The 18062-nt window shown below is 36.0% G+C and overlaps 1 protein-coding gene across 7 annotated transcripts in view; it reads right to left on the bottom strand.

Moving 5' to 3' along the window:
* LOC117573244 (autophagy-related protein 2 homolog B) overlaps positions 1 to 18062 on the bottom strand; it is a 65148-nt gene that overhangs the window by 15865 nt on the left and 31221 nt on the right. For 2 of the 7 annotated variants that reach the window (XM_034256299.2, XM_052008374.1), the window contains exons 9-13: positions 16859 to 17313; positions 15891 to 16054; positions 13736 to 13840; positions 12624 to 12706; positions 507 to 639 (exon numbers count right to left, since the gene is read on the bottom strand). In XM_034256299.2, the coding sequence (XP_034112190.1) occupies positions 507 to 639; positions 12624 to 12706; positions 13736 to 13840; positions 15891 to 16054; positions 16859 to 17313 (940 nt within the window). Of the gene's footprint in view, positions 1 to 506; positions 660 to 12623; positions 12707 to 13314; positions 13666 to 13735; positions 13841 to 15890; positions 16055 to 16173; positions 16343 to 16858; positions 17314 to 18062 lie in introns of those variants that run through there. The other 5 variants (XR_007955648.1, XM_052008376.1, XR_004572688.2 and 2 more) reach the window with 5 other exon arrangements.

Here is an 18062-nt window from a genome sequence, read left to right as displayed (position 1 = left end):
GTGGAATTGAGTGGTTATTAAAACATGTAAGAAAGCTAGAGTATAGTCAGCTCGATTGTGAGATATTATTCTCAAAATATACCAAATTGTATATATAAGCGATTGAAGAAGTTAGAGTAGACACTTTCATCGTGTCGAGTTGATAATTCATTTATCTATGTATCAACATTCATTTTTTGACTTGGATATTTGTTAAACTATTCGCATATTTATGACGACTCTTGAGTTTCTAGTGTGAAATATATCCATTTAAGTATTTTTTCAATGACTGCAAAAATTATGGGATGTCTGAAACATTCACAACATTTGAGTCTCATTTGTGAAGCATAAAAAACACTATTAATATGATTAGTAACGAACATTGGATTTAATATAAAACAAATTTAAATAAACTATTAAGAAATTTAAGTCGTATTTTAAAGTCTAAATCATCTTTTGTTTAAAATCGTCGGAAAAAAAGAACGAACTTAATTGATTATATTAATAATAATATAATATTTACTTACTGCAGGTCCTATAGACAGGATGCAATCCTCAGTCATTACCCGTAAGGTACATCCTGTCATGGGATATGTAATGTTACTACTTAACGAGCCATAACTAATGTCCAGAGACGCCCGATAAGGAAAATGCTTTGGCCTAGAATTAAAAAATAAAAACTATCAATTTTTAAAAACAATTTTATTCTTTAGCCGTATATCAAAACCGACATAGCGGCATATCTCTGCCGACATATCTCCGCTCGGTAAAATTTTCGAGCGGAAATTTGCCGTTTTTTTTTTTGGCGGATCTATGTTGTTTTTAAAACGTCATATCTCCGCGGAGACTTATGTCGCTTTTAAAGCGACATTTCTCCGCCGAACACAAAACAACATACATATCTACGCGGAGATATGACTATTATAGGCGATGGAGATATGATGGTTTAAAACGTCATATCTCCGCGCGCACATATGTATGTCGTTTTAAGTTCGGCGGAGATATGTCGCGCGGAGGTATGTTGCTACCATCAAAACCATCTACTGAATCCTGCCGGCTGGTTAGGGTCTGCAAGACATCAAAGTAGCAGATCTACTACGCGCCGATGTCGTGGGAACTCGAGATACTGATAAAGGGATTTCCTTCTTGTCTAATGGTAACAAGTATGCTAGTATGGAGCATATAAACACTTAAAATCCGACTGGCATGACAGGCCTAACGTCGGTGAAAGCAGCGGGGCTCTTTGGGCATAAAGAAAACGGCCAAACACAAAGTGGCTGACAACTCAACCCAAAAATGGAGTCCATGGCAACCAAGCACCAACGGTCTGCTGAGAGTTCATAGCAAGGGGCTCCAGGGATCAAGAGACAGCGAGCACATGAACCGCAACTTTTACTGGAAGTGCAAGGCGGCATCTGGTCTTTGGTCTCATCGACAGGTGGGACGGAAAAATGTCCGTAGAGCGGCTGCACTTGTCCTATGGCAAGCTCGTCGACGCAGTGTTTGTCAGGATGGAAACGCACCAGACAGCTTAATGTCTACCTTCGAAGGTACGATTTGGTGTCAAAATCCCGAAATGCTAGGATGGCCCAAAAATATTCTTAGGCTGACCGTCACCAAAACGAGTGGATGTCCTATAGGAGGGAGCCAAGCTGGACTCCTTTGCCATAAAATGGCGGACTTGTGATCCTTCAGATCAGCCAGTCGAGTGGGCTCTACTTAAATATACCCCCAACTATTTTGAATAAAACCAAAATGAGGCGGTAACATTCTGCAAATATACCAAATTAATATACTATACCAAAGACTATTTTTATGACATCAATATAGTACTACACTCTAAATATACAATAAAGTACAAAATATACCAGATTGTCAGCCAAAGCACGTACCACCGCCATTGCATTACGTGTTTTTAGCCATACCTCGGTATTTCTTAAATAACCCCCACTTTCCGACTGCAAATAAATTTTCAGGAATCATAAGTACTTAAGTTATATTGTGCCAAAAATCGACTCTAGCTTTAAAATTACGTAATTGTTATTCAATTTTAATCGATTTATGGGGATAGAAGTGTGCGTGGCAATAACTTGAAACAAGTAAGAAAGTTACAGTGGATTGTACTCGACTGTACCCATTTTGAATAAAAGCAAAATATTGCGGTAATAAATAATAAACCAAAAAAAATACTTTTAAAAATGGTATATGTGATATATTGATGTGGTACTACAATCAAGATATACTATAGAGTTCAAAATATACCAAATTGGCAGCCAAAGCAACTAAGACCCCTAGGAAGTAGTCGTTTTTGCTCATACAAAAGTATTTCTTTAATAACTTTTCGACAATTTTTAGCTAATTTAGCCAAAACTCTAGCTCTAAAATTACGCTTGTTCGATTTTTGTTGATTTGCGGGGGCGGAAGTGGGCGTGGCAAAAACAAACAAACTTGATCTGCGTGCAAACATAAAAAATGCTGTCGAAGAAAAATTATTGCTCTATCTCTTAGAGTCTCTAAAATCGTACGGAAAGACTAGATTGTCTTTGCTGTTAACGATGATCAAGAACATACATAAATACTTTATAGGGTCGGAAATGCCTCCTTCTACCTGTTACATACATTTCCTGCCGGCACAAAGTTATTATACCCTACTAGGACCTATAGACGATCTAGCCATGTCCGTCTGTCCGTCTGTGTGTCTGTCCGTCTGTCCGTATGAACACCTAGATCTCAGAGATAAGTTTGTTTCAAATTTTTGGCACGAACACTTCCGCCCCCGCAAATCAAAAAAATCGAATAACAAGCGAAATTTTAAAGCTAGAATTTTGGTATGTACAATAATAACTATAGTAGTTATGATTCCTGAGAATTTGGTTGGAATTTTTGAAGTTATTAAACAAATACTTTTGTATGGGCAAAAACGCCTACTTACTAAGGGGGTTAGTTGCTTTTACTGACAATCTGGTATGTTGTGCCGTCTAAGGTATATTTTGAATGCGGTACTACACCGACATACCACATATACCATTTGGTATATTTTTAGTATTTTGCAGTATATTTGGTATATTTTGAGAATAATACCGCAAAATATATTACTTTTATTTAAAATGGGTAGCGGTAGCGGGTATCTCACAGACGAGTACACGCGACTGTAGCTTTCTTACTTGTTTATCATGCTTTGTTTAATATTGATTTTTTTTCATGTGTCTTTATGATTTGTATTTTATATTACTATTCTTACACATAATTGTATATCCTTCAAAAATTTTCTGCGCCGCCCCTACCATAAAATATTTTTTTTTACCTAAATTATGGTGTTTTTGTAGTGGAGTGGAGTATCGACAACAGTGTTGTCGGTGTATAGGTTCACCGTCTTGCGTATATATTCTATGAAAACGTTTGCTACTTGGGCGTAATTTCAATTGACAAAAAACATTGACATATTAAAACATGTATTAAATGAAATTATGACATTATAGAATATCGCTTCATAGTAATAATCTCATGAAATTACATTTTGAACTTAATGTTGATGTTCTTCCAGACTTTAGGTTTTCATCGGGGTATAGCAATGGAGACGCCCTAAAAACGTGTGCATTTTCACTGCATTAGTAATTATGATATGGATGGTCAAAAGGTGTACGTGAGCAGTTCCAAGCACGCAAGTCAATTACAACTAGTTTTATAGTAAAAATAGGTGTGACAAATTTTGCGACAGATTAAACTACCATCAACTATTTACTAGCCTGCATCTACTTGGACCTCAAGTGATAACTTTTCGTTCATTATTTCTTGGAATGATCATGACTTTTTCTCTGCGGCGTCAATTACAGTTGTGCTTTGTTTGTGAATTAGACTACATAATTCTGTCTAGATCAGAAAGAAACTTGTTGAATAATTAATAACAGTACAAGATTTCAGCAAAAGATTAGATTTTTCTAATTGCTCTCTTTTACATAAACTCGACCTAATGGGATTTCCAAAGAACCTAATAGTTTGGATTTTAATTGGATGTTTAAGCTTTAGAACCCAGAAAGTGTATTTCAACGGCTTTGTCTCAGATCAGCTGGGAGCAATTCCGGGGTTCTTCAAGACAGCTACCTTGGTCCCTTGTTTTTTACTTTGTTTATTATTGATCTTCCATCAGCTATAAGTTTCACTCGTGTGTTAAGGTATGCAGAAGATGTAATGTTATGTTTACCGTCTGCCGATTCTCATTGTGTACACAGAAATCTTAATTGCAATAAGTGTAACGTAGCTGTTTGTCTTTAAAAAAAAATGCAAAACATCTTGAATATATTGAGTTAGGTAGGTACGAGTATGATTTTCATATGTATCCTTTTAGCTCCAAGGCCCAACTTTGACCTTTATATCTCGACTATAACATAGCTAATCGGTTTTTTTTTTGTTGCGTACTGGGGTAAATTAAGCGTTGGTCTACAGTATTTTAATGATTTTTAAATTACAAAACTTCTCTATACTTTGTGCAGAAGTTTTCTGACCTAATAAAATTAATCTATCAGCTGCTGAGCTAAAACTTCGATTAGGCCTTAAATGCTTATGACCATTCCCTTTTGTTATATAAGCTTAACCTTATTGGATTCCCAAACAATTTGTTATGCTGAATATCAAGTTACTATTTTAAAAGAACTTAAAATGTTTGTTTGTTTCTTATTATTTACGAGATACTTATGGAGTTCCTCAGCGTAGTCATCTCGGCGTTTTATCTCCACATTGTTCATAAATTATCTACCGAGAGTTTTAATACGGCAACGGGTACCTATGTAAACTTTGATGATCTGGGTATTGTTTGTCAATTGGGTTCCGCGCGTAACAAGGATTTGTTTGGTATCGCTTGAACTTGAACGTGCATACTTCTACATCAACGTTCAAACAAATGAGTTTCATCATTTTCGGATTCAACTCAATCCCTATCAGAGATATCTAATCATAATTTTCTAAAATCAAACTTTGTGTTGAATTTCGCATTTAATGGTTCTGAGCACTTTTATTTCTTATTTATTCCAATGTTTATCAATATTATACCAATGTTGTTTGAGTTCTTGGATATTTTTTGTTTTTAAAGAAAAAAAAAATGTATGAAAAAACCTACCTGACATTAGATTGACCATTAGTCAAACATGCAACACACGGCGCTGCAAATGCAATATACACCGAGCGAAGAGGTAATCGATTTTGTCAGGGGTGTTAAAGTACATAGCAAATTGTATGCCTGAACATTAAGAGTATTTTCTTGCAAAGTGCAAAAATGATTAAAAAAAAAAATTTATCAAAAAAAAAAAATAATCAAAAATTTCTTTTTTGTTTTCTCATTTTTTTTTTTTTTATAAATTTATGCTTTTCTTTACTTGTTTTATTTACTGTCATTTTTTTGTTAAATTTTTGTTCCAGTACACAATCTAACAACACATGCTACAAATGATTTGCAAATTACACAATAATTCTAAAGAAAATACAATTTTTCTTTACTAATTTTTAGTAAATTTTAACTATATACATATAATAAATTTTTTTTTACCACATAAACTGCGCATTCACAGATTCTATTCCTTGCGCAAGTGCACTACAAGAACGGTTTACGCTACACAAAACTTTAGTGTGTACGGTTTCTTTCTTTTGAGTCTCTATCACTATTTTATGAAACTGTCAAACTTTCCGCTACTTGGCCTTTGCCCATCTACTCTTTGTTTTGACTCCGCCTGCTACTTCGTTTGTAAAAACTCCTTCCTTGCCAAGACGACTTGCCACTCACCACAGCGACGCTTCCGCTTCAAAGGCTGCAAGTGCTCAGCGTAGTGAGGCAGCCACTCGAGCCTTCCAAGCAAAATTTCATCACCGTTTCGGATATGTTAGTCCGGTTTGAGAGTCAGGCCAAAGAACCTGCATCCAAGAACGACAACATATGGAATTCGTCGTGACCAGTTGCAAAATCTCTGGGATAATGTCGAGGCCACTTATGCCACATGCGCTAATGCACAAATTTGGGACGGCGACCGTAGAGACCATGGAAGCCAAATTCGACCACTGTTATTCAGTTTATGAGCGGACTCTCGTCCGTGTAAAGGGACAAATTACCAAAGTATCAACAATCTTAGGTTGACGGCAGTCTAAAAATTTTTCCATTTCAACTCCAAGACCGCAGGAGAGGCCAATAAGATCATTGTGAAGCTTCCGCTCACAAATAAAGGCGTCACGTCGGCTTCGCGGTTTCACAAGAGCCCGGGGCAGCGATTAAGGAGCTGCAGTGCACTCGCAGACTGCATCTATATGTCTCTATGCTCGTCCAAGCTTCCCAAACTCATACTCTCACAATAGTAGTCAGCCAGCTCCGAGTGTGCACTAACGCACATAATAGCTTCACGTCCAAAGGGCCCCATAACACTCAGCTACATCGCTGTGATACTAGTCAGATTAGTGCCTGTGCAACCCCCAATCCAAGTCCAAATCCGAATATACAAATCAATCGTTCATAAACGTAGAAATCGATTTCTCTGTGAATACACAGAGTGTTCTCCTCGGCACGGCGATCATTAAAGGATGTCAGTTAGAATCGTCACAGGGTCCGAGGCTAAGTTCATTTCTGAGCTATTACTCTAGCGCACCAAGTTGACTTTCTGACCCGTGCAAGCTCAAATCTCCGATCTTAACCAGGCGGTTGCTGCGCAAACACAGAAGTTATGGTACTTCAGCATTGGCTTTCAAACAAAGCCGAGACTCCATATTGAAGCATCAGCTTTCGACGTTCCGTACTTTTACATAAGCGCGCAGATCGATATTCTCATCGGCGTGGATCTCCTTCCTTCCATCTTCCTTAGTAGCTCCCGACTGAATATTTGTGGCAAGATTGTCCGGATTCTCAACGGCCCCATCTTACAGAGTGTGCCAAGTTCCTTATTCACTTTCTAAACGAGAGTGTCCGAGTGCGAACGCAAGATCCTCGAAAAGCTTTTTTCTGGTTTTTAGAAGGAATATTCCGGTAGAGCTGTTGAAAGAGTAGGACTCCGATTGTGAGGAGAACTTCACTCATATCTTGTGACCTTTCCGTTCCAAACACCCGATTGCATTGATTTGGGTCATTCAAAATAAATTCTCTCAATTTCTAAAAAATTAAAACTGTTTTTTCCAGAAACGCAGACCTAAAATTCCAGTAGAACTCCGTCTTGTAGTAGTACATCGTCATGGATAAAATAAAAGCCACTCCGGGACACGCTATTCCTGCGACTTAAATGCTTGGCGTCAGCAAAATTCCAATACAAAGAAGGAATTTCTCTTCCAGATTGTCAAGCTGTTCGACCCAGCCGAGTGGCTAGACCCCTTTGTCATCCAAGTCAAGTTCTTCATGTATGAGATCTGTCTAAAGACTCTCCAGTGGGACAAACCTTTGCCACTAGATATTCTAGGCAAATGGAAGGAATACCTCGAGAGCTCTCCTGCAATAAATAACATCAGCGGCTCTTGGTGGTTGCAATTTCAGCAATACCGCGGCTTCTATGTATTCCGTATTGAGACAGTGCGTTGCCACGCACCTCCTCACAGCCAAGACCAGGGTAGCCCCGGTCAAGCGTTTTTTCATCCCTACATTAGAACTATGAGGTGCAGTTCTTCTGACTGAACTCGTGGCAGTCACTCTTCGTAAACTCTCGGCTCTACCATTGTCAACCGTATTTCCAAGATAAGGCAAATCATAAATTGGTTCCAGGTTCGATCCGAACAAAACCCTGCAGATCCCATTCCGGAGACTCTACCTGAGCACCGTATTAAGTGCTTACCATAGTTTGAAGACCTTTTCAGCAGGTTCTCGGACTTTCATTCACTTCATCGATGGGAGTCGGAAACTGGCCACTCCAAGCTCCATTCAGATCAGCTCAAACGAACTCTCCTAAGTTCAAAAGCGACTAATCGTCATGTCGCTATGCAAAGACTTTCCAACCGAGTAGCACTGATTGAGTTGCCAGAAACTGAACGAGACATGAATCCATTTATTGACGGCAAGGAGACGTGCGGTCACGGAAAAGAGTCCAATTCCTTGAGCTACAATGAAAGCATATTTTTCGTCGTGTGCTCGCCTGTTGGTCCGATTCACCCATCGCATATCCTTGCGTAGGGCCAAACAAATTGGTTGGTCAAAGGTTCTCATCAAAGCCATCCACGCATGTATGGCCTACATGATTTTCAAAAAAAGATTGAAAATTCAAATGATGGGTGACCTGCCCACGTCACAACTCCTTTACGGGTTTTTTTTACTCACACCGATCGATTTCGCTGGATCTTTTAACATTACGTCTGCATCTTCGTATGCTTCAGCACGAAGGCAATACATTTGAACCTCATCGAAAAATTTTTAGTTTGCCTTCTCCCGTTTTGTGACCCAACGTGGATATCCGCATCAGATGTATTCTGACAACGGAAAGTCCTTCGTTAAAGCGACTAAGCAGATTTCGAGAGTTTCTGGAAACGATACGAGAATGAATTGTGTCTAAACCTGACTATCAAGGCCTATCCTGGCATTTCAATCTTTCGGGCGCCCCAAATATGGGCGCATTATGGAAAGCGGGCACGATGAAATTTAGGTCACTCTTCTACAATGCCACGCCATCCTTCAAACCTTCAGTGACTTTGATTCCTTGTGACTTCATAATATGCGGTCCACTGTCCAGCAATCGCGAAACCCGTCGCATCCATCTTCAACCGCTGGCATAGCCTAAAGGTTTTTCAGCACCAACTTTCTCTCCTCTGGAAAGACGAGCACACTAAGAAGCTTCACAAGCGGACCAAATGGCCATCCCCCACACCAAATCTGCGGACCGGCGACATGGTCATCGTGAAGGAATACAATATTCCTACCAACGGCATATGGGTCGCGTGATGGCCACATGTTCTGGCATGGACAAAAGGTCCACGTCGTGGACGTGCTTACATCAAAATTAGTTTTGCTCCCGATTGAGGACAGCAATCTTGAGAGAAGAGTCTGCAGGCAGGGTATTCCTGCTGCAACCTGACGGATCTGCAACCGAGACCACACGCACGCGATGAGCACCGAGGACGGCAGCGGAGCGGCCACCCGTGAACCTTTCCGGCCGTATCACGGTCCCGCTCCCACTCGCCCTTCGATCTTTACTCCAAGAAGGCTCACGGCGGGCACCGAGGACGCTAGCGCAGCGGACACAAGCAAACGCGTGCGGTCTACATTTCGACCGTATCACCGTCCTGCTGGCTCTCACCTTTCGAGCGCCTTCAGCCCTCTCAACAGCTATCACATAAGGGGCACTGGAAAATTCTCTGATGTCACTGCTGCAGCAATGACAATTCTCCCCAATATAAATATTCTGCTAGAAACCGGGTGCAAAACTATCAGGATGCAGATGATGATTGAGCCGTGTACTCTGACCAGCCGAATCATTGGTGCGGAGGGTGTCTGGACGGCAATCATCTGCTCCCTGACCTCGGATATCCGTCGTTGACCCTCGACTTGGCTCTCCCCTCGAAGACTTGGTGCTCGGTGCAGATGTGCATTCTCACATCATTCAGCCTGGCCTGTTGCCGGGCACCAGCGGCCTGCCAATGGCAACCATCAAAGGAAAACAAATTTTTGAAATCTAAAACAAAGTGTTTGTACCTATCGATGCCACCCCACCCACCAAACGAATTAAACATATATGTATTGCACTAACATAAATCCCGCTAATAATATATTTTACAGTCTACTAAATCTTTGGCTTACGCTGACTATTCAATTTTTACTGGGACGGAAGTTGTTATGGAAGGTATGTATGATTTGCGTGATTCATAAAAATTGTTATTATAAAATTTAAAACTCTATCTCAATAATTCCAATAACGGGATGATCGATTTGGAGCTTTATTCAGAACTAACTCTAATCTATTTAAAATTTGCTTATTCAGCAATTGTGATTGAAAAAGGGTTGCGGTCAACAATCCAGAGATTCCTAGCTAGTAACATTCATTGTGTTCAATCAGAAGATAAAGCTGCGGAAGGCTAAGAACACTTTGACTGTCGGTTATGTTCAGTTGGGGAGAATTGGCAAGTCTAGAGATAGAGGTCCGTTGATCTTGGCCCGGTCTTACACTCAAGAGAAGGGGTTTCTCCGATGCGTACATCTATGATAATGTCCATTAAGAGTAATTCGAAGCTCTTATGGATGACAGGGAATAATGTGATCTATCTACAGACAAACCTAATTATAAGAGGATTAATAATGAAACAATGCATGTTAATAGTAACTAAAAGCCGGTTACAGCCGCCGTATTTTCCCATACAAGTTTTTTTTCGCTGATTTTCATACCCACTACCCATAGGGTAGAAGGGTATTATAATTTTGTGCCGGCAGGAAATGTATGTAACAGGTAGAAGGAGGCATCTCCGACCCTATAAAGTATATATATTCTTGATAAGCGTCAACAGCCGGGACGATCTAACCATGTCCGTCTGTGTGCCTGCCTGTGTGTCTGTCCGTCCGTCCGTATGAAAAACTGGATCTCAGAGACTATAAGAGATAGAGTTATAATTTTTTTCGACAGCATTTGTTATGTTTGCACGCAGTTCAAGTTTGTTTCAAATTTTGCCACGCCCACTTCCGCCCCCGCAAATCAATAAAATCGAATAACAAGCGTAATTTTAAAGCTAGAGAATTTTTATATATACAATAATTACTATAGTAGTTATGATTCCTGAAAATACTTTTGTATGGGCAACAACGCCTACTTACTAGGAGTCTTAGTTGGTTTGGCTGACAATCTGGTATATTGTGCCGTCTATGGTATATTTTGAATGCGGTACTATATCGATGTACCAAATATACCTTGGTATATTTTTAGTATTTTTGCAGTATAATCGGTATTTTTGAGAAAAATACCGCAAAATATATTTCTTTGATTCAATATGGGTAGCGGGTATCTCACAGTCGACTGAAGCTTTCTTACTTGTTTTTGTATGTATTTAAAATCTACTATATACTGTTACAAAATCACGCTTTCTGTTCGATTCCTTTCTATTTGGTCATGACGAAAATTAAAAAAACGAACTTGATTTGAGTGCATGAACAACAATGTATACTAACAGATTGGAGAACATTTACGGATGAGTTGGACATATGGCCCATATGGAGGTGTTGGTGGAGCCTTCCAACTAAACAAACAAAGCGACAGTGGAAACACGTCATTAGAATTCACAAGAACGACCGTTTTCTTCATTAGTGGCATGTATTCTATTTTTTAATGAGAACCGTGGTCCCTAGGTTCGCTTTTAGGTTAGCTATTCCCACATAGGCGTAAGTTTTTTCTGTTCTGTTTTCTCGAAAGGTTTTGTTCAGTAACGCAGTTTTCCTTGCACGTACCAAAACTTAGTGCAAGGAAATGCCTGCACCACCTTTTCATGTATCATTGCAAGTGTCTGTTTTTTGCGTTGCTTGGCATTAAGCAGTTGTCTGGACAATGCGTAGCAACTAGTTTCTATTTACGAGCCTTGTAGAATATGCTCACTTTGGATTTCTTAATGCGCGCTTTCCAACCTTGGATTCCGGTACTGATAGTAGTGCCGTAGCTTGACTAGTAACAAAATGAGCCAATACCTTTCTTCCATTTGTAACACAATTGACTTCTCTACCATTGTTATTGAACGACCCTCTTGGGAGAGCCCTGCACATCTGCATAGCGTTCTTCATTGATGTCATGAAATCTTCAGAAATACTGAGCAGCTTGCAAAAGCCATTTTTTCTGTCTATCATCATTTTGAAAACTTGTGTTGAGCAACTTACATTCATATGATACTCTAATAGTAGGTATGAAAGGAAATTTGTTCATCTGTTCATCTTCCGGTCTGGTAAAATGAAATATGTCGCCTTCAAATTAATGTACCATAATAATTTAGGTTCTACCTAGCGCTAGTGTCACCATCGACTTGCCCCTCTGTGAAGCGTTGGCATAAACCTCTGTCCCTTGTTTCATTTGCAAGGGCCGGCTCATATAACAATTTGAGCCTATTCTCTTCTTTATCTTCTCGACTGTGAGATACCCGCTACCCATTTTGAATAAAAGCAAAATATATTTAAAAATATATCGAAAATACTACAAAAATACTAAAAATATACCGAACGGTATATTTGTTATATCGATATAGTGCCACATTCAAAATAGACGCTACAATATTTCTTCAATACCTTTTGACCGTGCCAAAAATTTTAAACAAACTTGATCTGCGTGCAAACATAACAAATGCTGTCGAAGTGTTTCATAAGGACATGGCTAGATCGTCTCGGCTGTTGACTATGATCAAGAATATATATACCTTATGCGGTCGGAGATGCCTCCTTCTACCTGTTAAATACATTTTCTGCCGGCACAAAGTTATAATACCCTTCTACCCTATGGGTAGCGAGTATAAATAGACCACCCTGTCTGAGAGTGGCTAATTAATGTTCTACTATATGACAAGTATTCGGCGTTTGTGGTTACATGTAAAATAATATTTTAACTTAAATACTAACTTACTTAATTTACAATTACTTAGTGACTAAGTTAGTGCATACTATGTACATTGGCGTCCAATATAGATATTACATTCTTTTCACTACCAACCCTTTTGTGATAATGACGAAAAAATCTCACCTATAGTCAATTGCAAAATTCCATATATGGCCTTGTATTTCTGAGACAACTGCATATGGTTGATACTCTTCGATGGGAAAGTCCTAAAAAAAAATTGTTTTAATTGTGCCATTTAATTTTAATATTAAAACTTATCGCTAGGAAAATATATACATATATAATATACGTACATATGCAGACTACTGCGTTCATAAAACTGTATTCTAAAATAAGCATTAGAAAAGTATCTATATCTCTGTTTCACAGAATTTATTCACACCCACATTGTGTTATTATTTCTGCGAACAAATACGAGGCAAGTAGGAAAGCTATAGTCGAAAATCAATACAACGTATTATTTTTAAAGTATACCCAATTAAAATTTTTAAAAAAAAATACTAAAATATGACAAAGACCATATTTAGTATACCGTACTACTACATTGAATATATTATATACAAAATATTATATACAACGCGAAAAAATGACTTTAGTATGTCTGTCCAATTTTACCCAACTTCAACAAATTTAATGCCATCCGTTTCATTTTACAAGTATTTTTAACTTGCTCTTTCATTCCACCAAAAGTATGGTGTCGGCCGTTTTCATGATTCGTTAGTTTTTATGATTCTTGAAAATGGTATTATTAGTATTAGTTCATTGATACATACATATGTGTACCAAACTTAGCTTTCGGTATATTATACAAATTTCTCGGTATATTATTTATTATTTCATACAATTTAAGAATAATATTTCACAGTATTTTTTTTTTTTAATGGTATCTTGGGTATCTTACAGTCAAGCATACTCGACTGCGTCATTCTTAATTCTTGTTTTTTACCACTTTCATTTCACATTTAGTCTTGCAATCGTTGGTAAAATCGCCTTTATAAATGTTGTGGATGTTGACAAAATAAATAGCATTTATTTGCAAATTTAATTTAGCTGGCAATCTCACCTTAGAATGAATTATTTATAGTTTAAAACAGAACAGTGCGAATTCCGAGAAATTCATTCATATAGCTTGATCAAATGATGTTATCAAATTTATGCAAAATATCTTTATCGGGATAACATATTAAATATATCTATATATATAGATTTATGCCTAGATGAACAACGATACTTACTGCTATATTAACGAAATCTATTAATTGATAAATCCAGTTGAAAGCTGCTTTTGCGGGCAAATGCAATAATATAGCTCCATTTATACCAAATGCTAGCTTAGTTCGCTGTTGAATAGAAAAAGTAAATTATTATTACATTTCTAAGGTCACACAAAAATCGGCTGTTGTAGGCTGGTCTGAGTTGCTTTGTATGAGAATATGGGATATGTTGTACTCAAAAGTATATAGTATATATAGTATTAGAATATCCATATACCGAATATTGTTTTATATAAGGCACTCTCTATTATTGATATATTAATTCGGTATATTTTAAGAAAAATACCGCAGTGTTTTGTTTTATTGAAAATGAGAAGCGAACATTTCACAGTCAAGCACACACGACTTTAGCTTTCTTACTTGGTTTGACTTGTGATTGTGGGAAACATTTGAAAACAGCGGGCAGTTGAATTTTTTTTTTATATCGTTTTGTTTAATTTTCAGATTTCAGATTTGAGATTGACATCTGAAATATTAAAAATGTATGCTATTTGTATCGGCAATGTATCGATATTTTCATTACTTCAATAACTTCACTGAAAATTTCGGGTGCGAAACAAAACAAAAAGTTCGAGATATCAGGTTGTAAAGCAATTTCAATATATTCAAACAAACTGATGCTCTTTCTATTGTAAATATTTGAAAAAGAAGAGCATCACAGCAATACTGGTACTGCCAATATTGATAAAACTAAACGTCATTATGCTTCAGTTGCTCTGCAAATTCTGTTACTGCCTTGGTCGAGTAGCAGAGTAATTTTAATTCACCAAATTTCAAGCATTAGCTTTAAAATTTTGCTTAAATATTTAAATAGGTTTATTTATTTATGGTACAATAAAAATATAATTATTTAGACAATTATTTCAACGTTAATGGAAAAGACAGTTTAATTGTTCCCTTATTAAAATCAATGGTCACCATTTGCTCAAACTCACTAATAACATGAATGAACTATCACAGATTATTCTAAATGAGATTTGATATGAGACTGTCATATTAATTAATGTGAATTAATACTTCACTAATTTTTATTTTCAAAATTAACCTTCTTATTGCACTTTTATCTACGGCATCTACAATTTTTTAAAATTCTTAACAAATTCGAAAGCTACAGTTGAAAGTGCTCGACTCTGAAACACCCGATATCCATTTTAAAATATACCGAATTAAAATACCACAAAATACTAAAAATATATGAAAGGTTGTATTATATATATGTGTATATATATATATATATATATATTCAGCGTTAATAGCTGGTATGGTATGGCCATATTGAGTGTCCGTCCGTCAGTTTAAAACTGATTCTTAGAGACTATAAAAGATGAAATCGAGTTTTTCTCCCCCGCAAAATGAAACAAAATCAATTAAGCTTAATTTTTAAGCTAGAGCTGAGATTTTTGGTAAAAATAATAATAACTATAGTATTTATGATTCCTTTATAATTTTTGGTTACGATCAGTTAAAAATTGAAGAATTTATTTTATATGGCAAAAATTCAATACTGCAATGGGGTCTTAATAGTCACCGGAATATTCTAATACAATACATACAAGAATTATAGCATATTTTTATACCCAATACCAATAGGGTAGAAGTGTATTATAACTTTGTACCGGCAGGAAATGTATGTAACAGGCAGATGGAGACATCTCCCATCCTAAAAAGTACATATAATGTTGAACATTAATCTAATTTTTTTTCAGTAGCAGTTGTTAGGTTTGCACACCAATCAAATTTGTTTCAACTTTCCCCCGCAAATCGACAGAAGTATAAACAATAATACGAGTAACTATAGTATTTACGATTGCCGAAAATTTTGTTGCGATCAAACAGATGTCGAAGTGATTGAAAATATACTTTTGTTTGTTCCAAAATGCCTACTTTTAAAGGTCTGGTCTTAGTTGTTTTGGCTGACAATCTTGTATATTTTGCAGTCTATGCATAACATAGGCTTTGGCATATTTTTAGTGTTTTTGTGGTATATAAATACAGATCGGTTTTGCTCTTATTAAAATTGGTATCTCACAGTCGAGCACACATGATTGTAGCTTTCTTACCTTTATATAAGAAACATATGTACATTTATATAATACAATTGAAACTTAAAATTTACCTTTAAACGGTTAACCGGATGTTTTTTCAATTCAGCGACAACAGATATCATTTCGTGACGATTATTTATTTTATTGCAGTCCCTGGAATTTTTAAAAATAATGCGTTTCAGATTTTCATCAAGACCGTCACTCCAAACTGATGAATATTCTTCAATTATTTGACCTAAAATGATAAAAAAAAATGTAAAAAAAAAAATAGATTTATTATTTTTATATGAAATATCCAATGTTTTAGTCAATTTTGTAAATTTCTATCTATTTAGATTTGATTTATTTACTCACTAACTCAAAATCGACATACAACTACTTGAACGGTCAATACAATATTGATAACTTTATCGTATGCTAAGAAATACAATTTTATTTTGATGCATAGCATAAAGCGTTCGCGTTCACATCCAAATGCGCCTTGGGGGCCACAATAGAGAAAACTCCTTTTCGTTACAGTTTATAAGTTGTTAAGATGGTTTTTTAGGAACGTGTCGACTCAATTTAGTAGAAAAATGTAAAAATTTGTGTAAGTTATTTCAAAACAGATGACAAACAGCTAATGACAGTTGAGATATGGTTTCGACAAACTCTAGCACCACTTATTTCTGCTGTCATTCTGTACACGACCTTTTCATATAAAAATAATGTTCATCAAATACACCATTTATCTGAAATGACTATAGTTACGTCGAAATGGACATATTCACTTGTGAATGTCCATTCAGTATACTGCAAAATTAAATAATTAATTGACAAAATGAGTAAAACAAAATTTTTAGATCGATATATATTTTACTTTTTTATATAATTTACTATATTTTTGGTATATTTTTAAACTTTTTAATCATATTGCCGATTTCGCAAAATTTATTACATTTTTTTCTTTCAGAAAGAATTCCAGAGATACAAATAAAAATTATAAATGATATATGTAAGAAAAATAAGAAATATATCATTTAAATGAAAATACACTCACCACAATGTAATATATCTGCTTCATTTATTTGAACACATAAGTAACTTAGATTTTTATCATTATTACATCCAGTAACAAAAAAGCAAGTCAGCTCTTTTAAATTTAATTGAAGTTTTCCTTTTGTACTTGTTTGATCACTTTTTTCAAATTCTGGAATTTCTGGGTACATTATAAACATTCCTTCTTTAACACATAACTCAAAGGAAAACATATTATTAACTTCGTTTAATGTTGCTTTGTCGTATATAGAGCTCTCAGTCGAGGTAGAATCTTTTTCATCTGATAAATTTATATAAACGTTTTTAGAATATTGTAGAATATCTCCTTTTCTTTTTGGAATATTGTCATGAATTATATTACTGTTGTCAGTGCTCGTAAGCAAATTAACTCGAGGTTCCCACATGAATAAATCCCCATTTAGACGATTATAAATTATTTCATAGAGCTCCTTAGATCTGAAAAAAAAAATAAAATAAAAAATATGTATATATATATATATATATATATGTGTGCGTGTGTATATATTTTATATATTATTTCATATATATATGTGTGTATATATATTACCTAATTAAGCTATATACAGTTTTTTTCCCTAATATCAACGATCATTCATTTAAACAAAACATACGATTTTTCAATACACATACATATATAAGCAACGCTTTATAGCTGTCTGGGTAGTGACTTCCCTCTTAGATAAGTTAAAAAAACACTAAAATATAAATATGGTACCTCTAAGCAAAATGAGTTTACTTTTAATAGACCTCTTATTATAATAATTAATATACATAGGTAAATGTACATATACATATGTATGTGAAGTATGGCACTACTGGTTGCTGGCAACGAGTGGCAACTCGAGCTTTGGGAAAGGATATGGCAGCACTGAACGCGAAACCATGATCGACGCGAAGGCAGTTAGTGTGTCGGGGTTGACAGGAACAGTCGTCCTCTAAGATCAAAATTTCTGACCTATCGAAGAAGCAGAAAAAATCTTATTTCGTAGATAACGACCTACTTTGTCAGACTGTTATAACTTTTTGAGAAAAAATTATAAAAATAGTGTAAAATTTGATATATTGTTAAATTATTATTAATTATATAATATTATTAAATTAATTTTTTTTAATACAAATTAGAATTTTACACTTCATCAATCAGCCCTGTCCCGGTGCCTTTCTATGCTAATTTATTGAATACC

The sequence above is a fragment of the Drosophila albomicans genome, unplaced genomic scaffold (genome assembly GCF_009650485.2).
Source record: "Drosophila albomicans strain 15112-1751.03 unplaced genomic scaffold, ASM965048v2 utg000051l_pilon, whole genome shotgun sequence".
Taxonomy (NCBI): Eukaryota; Metazoa; Arthropoda; class Insecta; order Diptera; family Drosophilidae; genus Drosophila; species Drosophila albomicans.
This window is presented reverse-complemented; position numbering and strand designations above follow the sequence as displayed.